Genomic DNA, 14694 nt, shown 5'->3' on the forward strand with positions numbered 1-14694 from the left:
CACCCGTGAACTCCAGAAATGGCGAACTGATGCTCATATGTCGCGCTACATCAGCAGAGACAAGTCTTCATCCGCCTGTAAATCTGGCGGACATGTGTCAACATGGCTGGCCATTCATTTCATGATTCGCTGACATTGGCGATAAAAATTGTCGTCTGGGAAAAGCGAAAGTCGAAGCATCCACTTATCTTTTTTCAGTTATCTTTTTTAGTAATGGCGGTGTCTTGAAGGACCCTCCCTTCGAACAGTCCCGGAAAACCTTACTGCGCTCGCTAGATATTTGTGCCCAATGAAAATTCGTCATAGCATCGACTTTCTAAACGAAGCACTTGCAATTAAATTGGCTATCATTTTCAGGAAAAATGATCACGAATATGGAATTATGGAGATGAAGAGTTCTGAAAACCTTGGCAAATCTAAAAAACGAGCTTTTGCAAGTTGAAACCAGAACTCTAGCAAATTAAATGAGCGCGGAGGCGAGGCGGAATAGCGTATGAAATAGTGGTTGCCATTTTGGAAGCGGGCCGTTCAGAATGCCAACTTTTATTGACGTAATAGCATCTCACATGATGTATCGAACGTTCAATTGTTTCCAAATATCCATTCAACAGCAGCAGCAAATGACGCCATTGAATGCAGTTACTGTTATCATGTAGGACGCTCTCAGTGCCTTCAGTCATCTCAGTCATCAGTCAACCATGACAGACACCGCTCACCAAAAGTTTTTAGAACTGATCATTAATCACCTCACACTCGCAGCATACTGAGAAGCTACACAACGAATCACACACTTTTAATGGCGATGCAGCTGGAACATTCAGGGACACATTCCAATCGAGGAATTATATATTTTTAGGTTTTTATATATTACATTGTCTGGAGACGCCGATGTCCCATACACAACGCAAAGAGACGGCGCCTGTAAGAAACCACTCAGGGAGCGCACAAGCAGGCGATACGCGACGATACAATGATGCCCTGGAAGGTCACGTCACTGGAGCTGACCAGCAGCGCTGCCATCCAATGTAAGCTGACATCCGCGCCGAGTGGTCACATTTTTGTAGATTTATCTCTTTTTCGAGTCTTCTCTGGGCGTCACCAGTACACTGCACACGGCCTGCTGAGCTTGTTACCTCCGTTTAGTTCAACGCAGATGTCCGCGAATCGTTCACGTGCACTAGATGCAGGTGTCTCTCCGAGCACTTGACACGGGTCTGCCCCATTTTACGCTCACGTCTGCGGCAACCTCACTGAGGCTCTTTGCAGTGATCAGTCCTACCTTTAGATAAACCTGCAGTGGCGCAGCCTGACGCCTGATCCCATCATGCACATACATCATGATCCCAGCATGTATGTCCCATTCTGGGAAAGCATAACAAACACACGGGCTTCTGAGTCTCGCTATTTTCACACTCAATAACCAGGTTCTCTCCCATTTAGATCACATTCGCTTCTTTCTTACTCCGCCATCAGTAACCACTGAGCGCGCGCGGAGCGATCCACACACACTGGACCCGACGAAGACATGTAAGAACAGTCGCGAGAGCACTTTCATTGGGAGAACACTCGACCGTCGCCTATCCTTTGTCCGGTCACGTTACACGACCATTATCTGACGTCGTCCAGTGACGCTTCCATCACCTTCAATTTCACAGAGTTAGCGTCACGGCAAGGTCAAATCGCCCCATGCCAGGTCACAGTCACCGATCACTGACCACAGACATGATTAGTCTTCTCTCAAATCTCACTCAGGAGTGTGAACGTGGTCCATCCGGCCAGAGAAACAGGTGACCTCTGACCTCGGTCAGTCGCCAGCCGTTGACCTTTGACCCGCGGTCCAGCCGGCGGGACGTTCAGACACCTCGTGGGCGGCTCACGTGCCGAACTGCCACAGCAGCTGAAGTATCAAGATGACCAGAGCTGGTGCCGCGTCCCAGCGGTGGCCTCCTGAGGTATGCATCGCCGCCGGAGTCTCCCCTAAGAGCAGAGGAGAGACGCCGGGGTCAGACGGGTCAGCGGGTCAGATTAACGGGTCAACAGGGTCCGCCTGCGGCCCGGAGGTTAATCCCGGCTCCGGCTGGGTCATCATTAGTTCACCGTAGACACCGCTGGAGCTTAGACCGGCTATGGACTAGGTCGTGCAGTTCAGGAATTAGCAACTCAGAGGGCCGGAAAGTTCATTATGTGATCATCAGTGCCCGCGATTACTGGTGGTTTTAGATGAGCCAAGCTGTTCGGCCAACCGCAAAGTCACCTCCGCTGCTCCACCTTTAGAATATCCGTCAGAATGGTCAAATCATTGTTTCTCTCCTATTGCTACAATGCACATTCCCCGTCTTAATTTTATCATGTTTCACAACATCGCTACCTTGTTTCGATCTCCCATCACACTCTACCATCTAAACGTCATCGCCCGCCATATCAGCTGTCCTGCACCGTTTTCGAACACCACCTCACGCCCTGTCGTCCCTCCATCCTCTCCCCCACCACAGCCACCGTCGGTCCCTCCGCCACCCACCGCCCGCCAGAGCCGTCTCTGTCGGCGGCATTCACGCCCGACGGGGCTGTCAGAGTGACACGATCGCTGCAGCACGCCTCCATTCGGCGACGACGGCCGCGGCGCGTCGTCTGTCGGCTCCGATGGAGCTCCGCCGTCACCGCCGTAAAGGCCCGACTTAGAGCGACAGGCCGGCAGTGCCGGTAGTGGCGGCGAGAGGCCCTGTGGCGACGAGACGCTTTTCAAAGGACTCTTAATTGACTTTATAGTGCGTACAGAGATGACAAAAAGGTGCTGCATCGGGCATGATCGAACCTAGTATTTCTTGCAAGTGTTGCATTCCTAGCAAACGACTTCGCGTTCTTTTTTCGCAACGAATCCACAAAACTTGTTTACAGGCTGGTCGAAACCCAAAATCAGTGTTCCAGCTTTGTAGTAGATGGTGTTAATCGTTCACCGTTTGCTTTGGAACGCTGTCGACTCACAACAGGTAATTTACAGGGAATGTTTCGCTGCTGGGCGCCGAAAGTCAATATCGCGCATGACTGGCCGGCAGATTAAAGTCGGCTATCCGCCGTCTCGCAGGCTGCGCCCTTCCTGGCCTCTTCCGACGCGTCGCAGCGTGTCCAGCGATAAGGAAAGAGGAACGGGTGGCCGAGGAAGGGAAATGGAAAAGAGAAAATAGGGAGGCAGGATGGGAACATTTTAGGATAAAGAGGGGAAGAAAAAGAGGAGGACTGAGGAAGAGTTACTGAGTCATTTGGTAGAGGGGAGATGGAGAGAGAGAAAAAAAAGACAGAAACAGAGACAGAGAGGACAGAGACAGACAGTCTTCGCTCGCTCCACCCGACTCCTCGTTCCCGTGCCGTAGCCCAATATAGCAGTAATATAGTGATGGCCGGGGGCACTGTTGAGCGCGGCGAGATATTAGCCGTGAGGATATGTGCGCCTGGGGCACACTCGGACGGCGCTGCTTCGCTTCCTCGATAATCGATAGAGGAATCTGGCCACTTCTGGGTGGATGGCAGACTCGGCCGGCAGCGTTATAATTAAAGCTCCGCATTAAAGAGGAAGAGTGAACCGATATGACCCAGGTCCCAGATACTAGATAGTGTCATCGTAGAGAATACCTATCAAAGATACGGATATTCACGATAGGGAGCATTATTCGCATATCAAGGTTCTGGCAGTCAACAGGATTTATATAAAACAAAATAAGAATGCCGTTTGCAAAAACATGCTTAATATCCGAGCGTCTTACACGTGAAAAGAGCATATGATTTTAGTTGTGCCTTAGCCGTAAAACCGATAAAACACTATGTAGGTAGCTACCCGTTACCGAACGTACTACGAGCTGTTACAGAAAGCTGAGTAAAAATGAAGTAAAAATGAAAAAGAACGAGGACATGCAGAGTAGCTGTATGTTTACCATATTACCGGTTCATATTATTCCGATAAGCTAGCAGTGGGTTACGAGCGCCTGTTGCCGGCGTCCTGACCCTCACCACCCTATTTTGCGGCCGGCTCCTGTTCACTATTAAAATTTATGACCGAAGGCTTTACGTGTTGCAAAGCCTCGAAGAGAGATTGTGCCTCGCCTCGGCCGCCGCCGACAGGAGACCATCTTCGTCAGAGGCAAATTAGTCGCTCGAGTCGGCTGCCAGTCCTTAGCAACAGTCGTCATCTGTATGCCGCCCCTGCTTCGGGGGCATTAGGGTCGAGCACATATGCTGATCTGGTTCATGGGAAAGTTTTGGAGAGATATGATAAAGTTGATAAGGTCACAGGTGTCTCCCATTCACCCCACGAATGAACTCCGCATTTCCAAATCAGTCAGCGCTTATGTGACACTAAAAAAGAATCGTTTTAATAAACCAAAGTCCGCAAACATCATGCCCGTCAACCCCAGTTTGATTTGGGGCTCGGGACTGATTTCCCAGGCCCTCGCCTCCAGCTGAGGTGACGCGGTGGCTCCAATCCGGCACGGTGGAATATCGGACTCTCTTCCCAAGGGTCATTTGCTGCAGGTGACGGCGCCGGCGGCACTAAGAGCGAGACCGCACGTGGTCCGCCCACCGCCGCGGCAGCGCGGCGTCCAAATCCGCTGAGCTCTCTGGCACCGCCGCCCGGCCGGCCGATAGCCCCGGGCGGTGAGGAGAGAGAGGGTAGAGGAGTCGCACTAAGGGAGAGAGAGGGGCTCTATCGGACAGCACGTCCCGTTAGGCGGCACGGGCGGACATCGATAGCAGCGCCTCTATCGGTCACTAGGGAAAGCTGGGCTGTAGGCGACGAAATACCGGCCGAGTTGTCACAAGTTAAATAGGTTTATAGACATCCGTCTTGTGAAAAAGTTGAACTTTTGCCTTCAATATTTCTACAGGCAATTTTAGAAGTGCCTTCACATAGATTACAAAACCGTTTAAATTATTTTATTCACTTCAAGCCTTCCCTATTGTTCTTGATAATGCGGGAACTATTTCTTATTAGTGTTTCTAGCTTAGTAAAAGAACATATTGTGCAAACGATGAAAAAAGTATAAATGGAAGATTTTGAATGCAATTTTCTGTAACAAATAATGGTAAATTCTCTACACATCAAGGAAAAGGTGCATGCTAACTGATAATTTAAAGTTATTGGGGCCAGTTGGTTTCTTCTTTTCTTACGTCGCCCCAATGGCCGCGAATACACTTGTGATAACGCCTATCGCGGCGCTGACGTCTAACGTCGAGCGCACTTCTGCCGAGCCGATGCCGACGAGCGGCGCGAGACGTCATTCGGACGCTGAGCGCCTCGAGAGGCGGCCGGCAGCGACTGAGACGTCAAGGAGCAGATACGCAGACGGCGGCTGACGCACTGAGACTGCCTCGAGAGACGGCCGGCTGGCAACAACTGAGCCGTCGAGGATCAGAGACAGACAGACAGAGACGCAGACAGCGGCAGAGACGTAGACAGCGGCGGACGCACCGAGTCTGACAGCGCCGCGGGAGTCTCTGCAACGCTGGAGGGCCTGTCGCTGCTGCCGGCAGCCCGGCTGCATCGCGTCAAGGCAGACAGCCGGATAAACACTCCCCCGTGTCGGGGCGGGTGTTTCGAGCGCTCCCCGTCGACGGGGCCGACGTCGGGAAAACAGCGGGCCGATGCCACCGACGGTGCCGACGGCTCGCCTTACAGGCCGGCGCTCTGCGGTGGTGAAATCACCACTTCTTTCCGAGCCCGGAGCGTAGCGTTCGGCTGAAGAGGGGGAGAATTGTTGGCGAACGCATTGTGCGTGAGCCTGCGGGTGGCACCCTAACGACGCGCAGGGAAAACAATGGTTTGCAGACAGGCGCTAGACAATAACAATTGTTAACTCAGAATTACGGACCATTGAGTTTCTGTTTCTTGTAAATGAGGATAGTTAGAAGGATTTCAAAGATATGTTGAATGTTGGATGATTGCATCCATTCTTATATGTATTGATTTCAGTGAATATATTGGATCTAGCGGACACAGAGACAATGTTTTCGTGTTACCGGAAATGAGAATAGGCGACCCCAAATAATCGATGTATAGAGGAAAACTTATCTAGAGCATACCTAGCATTTCTAAGCATTAGGCAATGGATGTTCGAAAGAGGCTGAAATAATGTGCATGAGCTCGCATTCTAAGGACCTTTAAATAAAAAAGAACAGTAAATTTGTCACTTCAATGAGGCAAATATTTAGACGGCAATAGGCTATGCTGAAGAAGAGGTGTTGGAGATCAATGAGAGTTTGGTACGGAATTTAATAGAACCTTCGATTTCATTGAACTTCCGCATACCTTCTATGAAAAACTTGCGACGGTAGACGCTGGGAACGTGTATCTGTTGTTGTCTTTAGACGCAATGTATTCGCTACGGATTTCATTTGTTTCTACCTTCAATATGCTCGAACGTGTGAACTATTTTCTTCGGTCGTAAGGCACCGGCTGGCGGCGGAAAAAGCATTGACCTTACATGCAGGCTCATTCATGTATTTTTATTCAGGGCCGGAAAGCAAATTCTTGATTTGTCAAATGAAAAGCAGCCGGGACAATCATGTTTTAATTGTGACACTCGCGATATATGAATGGGCTTAGTGTGCTAATGAAGCGATGTTATATATTCTTACACTGAACTAATGAAAGGATAAAAATGTACTGAAGCGATATGCAAATTTATCCGGGAAGTCAGGCTTGTTTTTCAATAGAAAATACAATTCTAATGAAAAGTGTGTTTTTACTATTGAATACAAACCTTCGGTTGCTTACCTCAACACATCGTAAGAACGTTAGACATGGGTGCATCTAGTTTACATGCGCGATGTCCACAACGAGTAAAAGACATCACAAATTAACCATCCGATGAATATCATCCCATTGCTACGCAAACTGTTATGTACTGAATCGGTTCCTGTGCGGGCCCTCTTACCTTGCAACACGTGCACGATGATGGTCGCGATGCGGGCGTTGGAGGGCGCACAGCTGTACACCCCGGAGTCCGAGGGACGAGCGGCTCGGATGAGAAGGTGTGATGTGGTCACGTCCCCCTTTTCGGTGACCACGCTGACCCCTCCGCGGGGCGAGTCATAGCTGATCACCTGCGACGAACGCGGGGAATTTGGATGGTCACTGGCCACAATTTGCCTTTTGGAAACGCTGAGATGTGTAAATACAGTGGTTACAGTGATAGAGCCAATAAACATTCTCCAGGAGCCTGCAGTACTGGGTAATTTATTTGTTTTTTTTTCCAAGCCTTTGATGGTACCTATATTATGAGTTCGGTGATCCATAATTAGCTGCATCCAAAGTATTCTGTTTTGATCTTCGAAAGTAGGTATATTGGAATTATTGTGTGCAAAATATCCTTATATTGGTGTTTGATCGGTGAATGGGACAAGGTCACAAGGTTCCCAATCTGGAGAAAATAAGAATAAAGAATGCATATTTATAACCTAATCAGATAGACTGGCTTCCAGGCTAAGTGTAAACAGCCTTTGATCGCCGAATAATTTTAGCTTTAGCCGGCCTCGGGCGGGACTGCGCGAAGCCCGCGCGGTTGACTGAGCCGCCTGCGCCCCGACTGTTCCGCCACACATGTAGGTACTGCGGCACAGTCTACCAGCCCAGTAGATCCTCAACCGCGAGTCGGCTGGGAGACCCGGCTGTGTGGTCTGACTGCTGTGTGCTGCTAGCGCAGCAGGTCTAACGTGTCTCGAAAAAGCGGATTGATTTAGGTATTCATTGCTTATCCTGCTAAGGGGAAAAATTTATCAGCATTAAGCCTGTCCTAGCTAACAGGTCACGAATAGAAACAAGCTGAGGTGACGGTAGACAACTTTAAGAAGCAATTTGCATTGGCAACTTCAGATGATGAACAGTTAGGTATCCATGGGTAATTAAATGTGATAGCCAAATAACCATTTTTGGATGGGTACAAGGAAGAAATGTCAGTTGCTACCACTCCGCTAAGAGATGAGTTACCTTACATGTCATGAGACGAGCGTGAATCCTATGAAATGCATCAGAAAAAAAATAAGTTTTATGTGACAAAATAGAACGACTGAATGTTTCCACTTTAAAACACTTATGCACACAGAAAAATATTGACACCGTTAGCGGTGTAATTGCACAGTACATATCTGAGCACTTGAGGAAAGTTAATTTAGTCCCTTCCCCGCTTAGATTACTCGCGCTTCCAAATGAACAACAGGAAGAAGGTAATAGAACACTGTTAGGAGGGTTGGGTGTTTTACTACATGTAGCAAAACACCCAACCCTCCTAACAGTGTTCTATTACCTTCTTCCTGGTGTTCATTTGGAAGCGCGAGTAATTTAAGCGGGGAAGGGACTAAATTAACTTTCCTCAAGTGCTCAGATATGTACTGTGCAATTACACCGCTAACGGTGTTAATATTTTTCTGTGTGTGCAGAGAAATGACTAGCTTACCTTGTCCCCGTGATACCAGAAGATGTAGGCGGGCGGCTCTGGCGAGTTGGTGACCACACAGGTCAAGTTGATCAGACTGCCCCGATTGATGTACATGTCGGCGCCGCCCAGAATCCTGGACTCCGGCACTGGCGGACAAACAAACAATCGACGACCGGTCAGATTCAGTTTAACTCAAACGTTCCAGACGCCGCCCAAACTGTCGAGTGGCATCGAATCATCCCGGAGACACAACAGTTGCAGAGAAGGCTCATATGCTGTTTCACTGTCCAAAGACCGGGTGTTTTTGAATTGAGTATGCTGGAACTTTTTATCAAATAACATCTGTAAATTCCCTATAACTTCCTTTTGGTTGCAAATCTCAATAGGCGCATTTTTCTCACATTAATGCTTGTATATGAGACACATATGATCATAATTTGTTTGCGTTCATTGAATTCTGCGAACATTACAAATATGATAATGATTGTTAGCAGCTTGTAGAGATTAGTACTTGTCAGTATGTCAAAAGTTAACAACTGTCACGACATCACGTAAAAACACCAGGGTATCATATTGCTCATGTCAATGCATCAATATGCATGCATCATAGGACATTGCATGATATATGCCGCAATAATCAGCCTCCTCCAGGAATATATAATATGCTCTTAGGTCTTCGTAAGTACGGGCTGACCCCTTAGTCTACTGAAAAACTCAACGTTAGGACCATGCATTTCTCCGGCATCATCTGCAGCTTCAACTTGACGTGACTTTCCGCGTCGGGGACGATTTCTACTGCCATTCCAAAATAGGATTTCGCTTCTTTCGAATCGCGTGACCGGCAGACGAATAAGCGAGCGAATGCGTTGTTTTGACCGAAGGAAGCCGGCGACAAATGACCGGCTGTAAAAACCGGGCTACCTGCCCCCCCCCCCCCCCCCAGCGCCACAATAAGCCGAGGCGGTGTCGCGTGCGAGCGCAGAACCGACCACAACCACTGGAAGGCACTACACGGCTCAGCGAGAGACAATCAGATTTGCGGAACAGTAAACACATAAACATCTCCGAAAGGAAGTGTGCGAGTCTGAGTCGACGCCAAAAGCATCCCGTACCGAGAGCAGTGGATTAAAACGTGGCACAAACGAGCGCAACGGTCCTGTTATGTCGTGGCCAGTTTAGGTTCTGCAAGTGTATAATGTTTTTCAGCCGTAATGCAAACAGAAAATGACAACCACTCCCAAAATAAAACACGGTCCGACCAAAGAGATCAAGAGGAGAGAGCATACATTTACAAAATGTTCATCGTCTTCTTGAATTGAATGACCAATCCTCGAACTAAGACTAAGAAACTTCTTATCAGCACTCCTAGTCCTGTCGAGTACCTACCTACGTGGTGATCCTTTCGAATTGTTGACAAGCAGGCAATTTAAGGACAATATAAGCAAGAATAAAATGGATACAAGTTATTAGCTTCGTATGTTTACAAATCAAGTGAAAAGTAATTCTCATCCAAATTTATATCGCTTCCTTCTTCAAAGTCGCCGAAATCTTTTCTCCTACACTACTAAGCTTTGCCGAATGCCGAACTTGTCAACCTATTCCATAAAGGCCGCATCCCCGCCGCATCTATCCGCCCTGGCCGGCTGCGGCCCGCCCCTGTCTCGGCTCTGCACAAAACGGCTCCGTGCCGGCTCAGGGTGACGGATGTGCTCTGTCCCTGCTCCACAGAGGCGGCGTTAACAAATGGCGCAGGAGCGGGGCGTCATCCGTCATCGCGGCCCGGCGGACAGCGCTGTCACGCCGCACAGGACGGCCGGACAGCGCGCCCCGAGGCGGCTGGACATCGGCCAGCGAACAGAGGAGGGGCAGGGGATACAGTGGGGGTGGAAACAACTACATACATCAGGGGTTTGAGCCTGGGATAAGCGAAGGTATCTGGAAAGAGGATGATACATGTTAAAGGGATATTTCCATGACATATTTGATCATATTTGAGAACAACCTCATGATGCAATGACTGTCAACCACCTAAGATAAATCAATCATTTTATTGACTATAAAGTAATCCCCATCTGTGTTCTAACGGTAGAATAAAATCGAAATACGAAAATCCTGTGTGCTTTTCCGTCTGTTGGTGGGTGTATGTGCGCATAATTTAGTCCCGAACAGAAGCACTCCAATTTTTTCAATGTTCATTATCACATTCCTACGCTATTTGTTCAAATAAATTATCTTTCCTTTGAAACATAGCATCGTATAAGCTAATTAAAATGCATTGGGTTCAGGTGTAATCTTCATTAATTATTCACGTTGCCCTGCTGCCCAACGGGTGATAGTAACCAGATTTGCAGCACTGTTTGGAAACCGGGACAGCAATGCATCCATTGGCGCTGGTTCGAATGTGAGCTTTTTCGTTTGTATAATGAAGTTACGATTCGAAGTTAATGTTTCGATTCTTTGAGCATGAAGCTGTATAGCTCATTCACTTTTCACTCACCATATCCTACCGCTCACCACCCTCTGACCACCACCGGCATACTCGGGTTACGGACAAAAGTACGTATCGCTAAAGTACGTAGGACAAAAGTACGTAAGCAAAAGTACGTAGGATTAAAGTACGTATCGCAAAAGTACGTACAGTATAAAGTACGTATGGACAAAAGTACGTCAGGGACAAAAGTACGTATCGCAGAAATACGTACAATATAAAGTACGTATGGACAAAAGTACGTCAAGGACAAAAGTACGTATCGCAGAAGTACGTACAGTATACAGTACGTATGGACAAAAGTACGTCAGGGACAAAAGTACGTATCGCAGAAGTACGTACTGTATAAAGTACGTATGGACAAAAGTACGTCAGGGACAAAAGTACGTATCGCAGAAGTACGTAGGGTATAAAGTACGTATGGACAAAAGTACGTCACGGACAAAAGTACGTATAGCTAATGTACGTAGGGTAAAAAGTACGTATGGACAAAAGTACGTCACGGACAAAAGTACGTATCGCAGAAGTACGTAGGGTATAAAGTACGTATGGACAAAAGTACGTCACGTACAAAAGCCTACGCATAGCAAATGTACGTAGGGTATAAAGTAGGGTAGCCTTGGGCAAGACGCCACAGATAATTTATTTTGCTACATAGGTACCTATACTTTTGTCTCACATCACCTGGAAGGCCAAATTTGTGCTCAATGTGTTCTTTGGACATTTTACTTTAAATTCCACCCCTCAAATTCATTCACTTATGATCGGACTCCCAGCTAGGAAGTGCTTTGTGAAGCAACTGCAAATGGGGCATTTTTCCCCAACCCCAGGGCAAAACACCCCACGGCCTGAGGCAAGAAGCCCCATACACTAGATTAACAGAAGAGAGGATCTTTCCCCAGAAGACTGCCAGTTCCGAGAAACATCGGTGAGGCGTTTTACCTCGGCGGGGCGACTTGCCCCGGTCTACCCTACGTGTGGACAAAAGTACGTCACGGACAAAAGTACGTATAGCAAATGTACGTAGGGTATTAAGCAGGGGGGTCTGCTCCCGTGCTTTTCCGCTATCAAAAACTGGCAATAGGCTGGCTCAAGGCCGTTGGACAGCGGCCGGCGCGCTGATTGGCTGACGGCTGTAAATAGGGCGGAGCTAATATGGTGACGTCACAGATCACTCTGCCCGAAGGCCGATAGTGTTATAGTCAATGGAGGGGAATATTGTGCACCTGTTTTTTCCTACTTTGAGTTTCACGTAAGGTCTTCTTCTTTATTTTGGTACAATTGAGGTCGTTCTCGTGGCTGCTACACATCAACTTTCCATTCGTTAACGCATTTGTCCGATTTAGAGCGTCTTGAACGTCGAGCTAACACCAGTGCCGAACGAATAAGGTACCGAATCGCAGTTACCACGAATAGAAAACAAGCCTCATACATCAATGATCAAACTGATGTTCGTCCGGAAGACACAAGCAACTTCTTGCCTATGTGTTGGATTTTTATGTTATTGCCTTAATTTATGTGTTTTCAATGTCGTCCATCTAACCCTCACCGGCCGAAGGGGGAGACGGGTGCCGCCCCCACTCCCATGGGTTTTTGGCGATAGTTCGGAACACGCCGGCGATAGAGAGGCAAAACTTGGCCTACCTGGTCTTTCCTCCAAGCCGGATCTTTTGACACCAACTGCATTTTCGGGTCAAGTCAGTTTCGGGTCTATGACGTCATAAGTGAACCTCTGCACGGCCCCACAATGTCGTGACTTCGCAGCGCTCTCACAGTGCACAAGAGCCGAGGAGCTTTCACAGGGAGATGAACTTACAGGACCTAGTATCCATGAGAGGTCTTACAGCTTGTATGTCTTGGATTTTTCCTAAGGGTCACCTGAGGTCAAGTCCTCACCATGACGTGACCTCGCCATTATAAGTCGATGGGAAAATATGGATACGATATGTAAATATGGATCATCGCCGGATGGCGCCGGTAATGATCCAGAACTATGTCAAGCACACAGAATCGTGACTTCATGCACACGATCCGATGCTTCACTTTTGTATTGCTGACCTTGTGTGACGTCATTTATGACGTCGATAAGGTCATAAGTTTTTCGTCAATAGCTCTTGATCAAATTGAGCTAGCGTAGCGGAGTACGGAAACCCACCAATGGACTCGGGAACACCTGTCGAATCGAATGATTTGCGATATGACCTCCTTCGACCAACTTGGTGACCTGAAGGGCTCTGACCTGACCTTCACCCGAAGTCAACATTTTAGGTTGAGCTCGACCGAACAAAATGTATACCATTCGACGTGCCTGAGCCAGGCAAACAAGATGCTGTCAAAATCGCGGCTCTGTGAACATTTCTGACGAAGTTGTTTGCCAAAAACTGACACTTAGCTTGGGCCACTTGACCGGACCTCAGATGTGACCAGTTAACCTGAGGCCTTGAAATCAGCTACTAATCGCTGCGTAGTGCGTCTCGTAACGGCGCATACGTTTGTCTTTTCCGCGAAAATCTAGCTCAACCAGGGGCGAAACGGCGAGTCTTATCAACTTACAACTAACCCCTCCCCTCTCGGCCGGGGCGTATGAAGAAAACCAATAGGTCCGGCGAGGTTTGGTTTAAGAAATATGGCTAGTTAACGATAGGTATTTTAAGTAGCACTGTTTCTTAAGGTGTTTGTATACAAGCGCTGCGCACATAAAAACAAAAAACAAAACAAAAATGTTGGCTGGCACGGCCAGGCAACGGCCCTGCATCTGTACTGTACCGCTGTTTCAGGCGCTTTATATATTACAAGTGCTTTATATAGGTATTAGGTTTTTTTTTTTTTTTTGAATTTTGCTCCCGACAGGCCGAGGCCCTGGTCGGGGTAGGGGGAAGTTACTAGCTGGCAATTAGCCAGATCTTCCGTTTTACTTTACTTTAATGCCGGCTATGTTATTCCGGCCCAAGGCAATATCAAGAGCAAAGTTTACGTTAGACCGGCTCATGTGACGTCCGGTGGGAGCAAGTGCAAGGGAAAGCCAGAAAGGGTGCCAGAGTGGCAGTGCCGAGAGGGATTTTGAGTACTTACATTTCTTGCTGCTGAATCTTGATGCTGAAATGTGGTAGTGTTGTAATGTGTGCTGTTGTTGTGTTGCGAGTTCCACCAGGAAAGTCCTAACTAGAAAAACCTGGTGCCTATCTTAGAGGGCAAAACCTGTGCGCTTTTGCCAAATTGCACAGGAAAAATCCCTTTGCTTTGATATTACGTTACGTTATATCGCTAATGTGTAAGTGTGTTTGTGGGGCTATGTGTCTCGAGTGGGCCTCAACCTTTAAGAGGGATCCCTGTCGAGAACCGCGAGAGGGATGGGCAGGTGCCGATTGCCGCCGCCGCCGCCGGAGGGACGCAAACGCGCGCGCTCGCAAACATAGACGAAATCACGGCGCAACAAGAACAATGGAAACAAAAACAATTACGATGAAATCACGAGAGAAACCAAGAGAAACCAAGAAAAACCAAGAGAAAATCATGTGTCCAAGGAGTTGGGGGAGGAGCCCACCGCCGCGTGCCAGTGGTCCCCGCGGCGGCGGCTGGTGCCCGTAAGCTCGGGGCTCCTACAAAACCCCTTGCTTGCTTGCTTGCTTTGTGTTTTCGGCCTGCCGCCAGGGGCGATTTCGGCCGTGCTGTCCTTCTGGGTTGGACTGCGTTAGGAGGCAGGCCTCCTGCGATTAGCGACATGCCAGCTGCATGTCCTTTGGCGTCACGGTAACACGCTTGGCGTGGGCAGCGCACGGG

At 48.3% G+C, this 14694-nt stretch overlaps 1 protein-coding gene across 1 annotated transcript in view; it reads right to left on the bottom strand.

Moving 5' to 3' along the window:
* Positions 1 to 505: 505 nt before the first annotated feature.
* LOC122379866 (zwei Ig domain protein zig-8-like) overlaps positions 506 to 14694 on the bottom strand; it is a 72448-nt gene continuing 58259 nt past the window's right edge. The window contains exons 4-6 of the mRNA XM_043362420.1: positions 8445 to 8572; positions 6927 to 7095; positions 506 to 1977 (exon numbers count right to left, since the gene is read on the bottom strand). Coding sequence (XP_043218355.1) covers positions 1874 to 1977; positions 6927 to 7095; positions 8445 to 8572 — 401 coding nt within the window. The 3' untranslated portion in view covers positions 506 to 1873. The remainder of the gene's footprint in view (positions 1978 to 6926; positions 7096 to 8444; positions 8573 to 14694) is intronic.

Source organism: Amphibalanus amphitrite, unplaced genomic scaffold, assembly GCF_019059575.1.
Source record: "Amphibalanus amphitrite isolate SeventyFive unplaced genomic scaffold, NRLGWU_Aamphi_draft 000085F_arrow, whole genome shotgun sequence".
Lineage (NCBI taxonomy): Eukaryota > Metazoa > Arthropoda > Thecostraca > Balanomorpha > Balanidae > Amphibalanus > Amphibalanus amphitrite.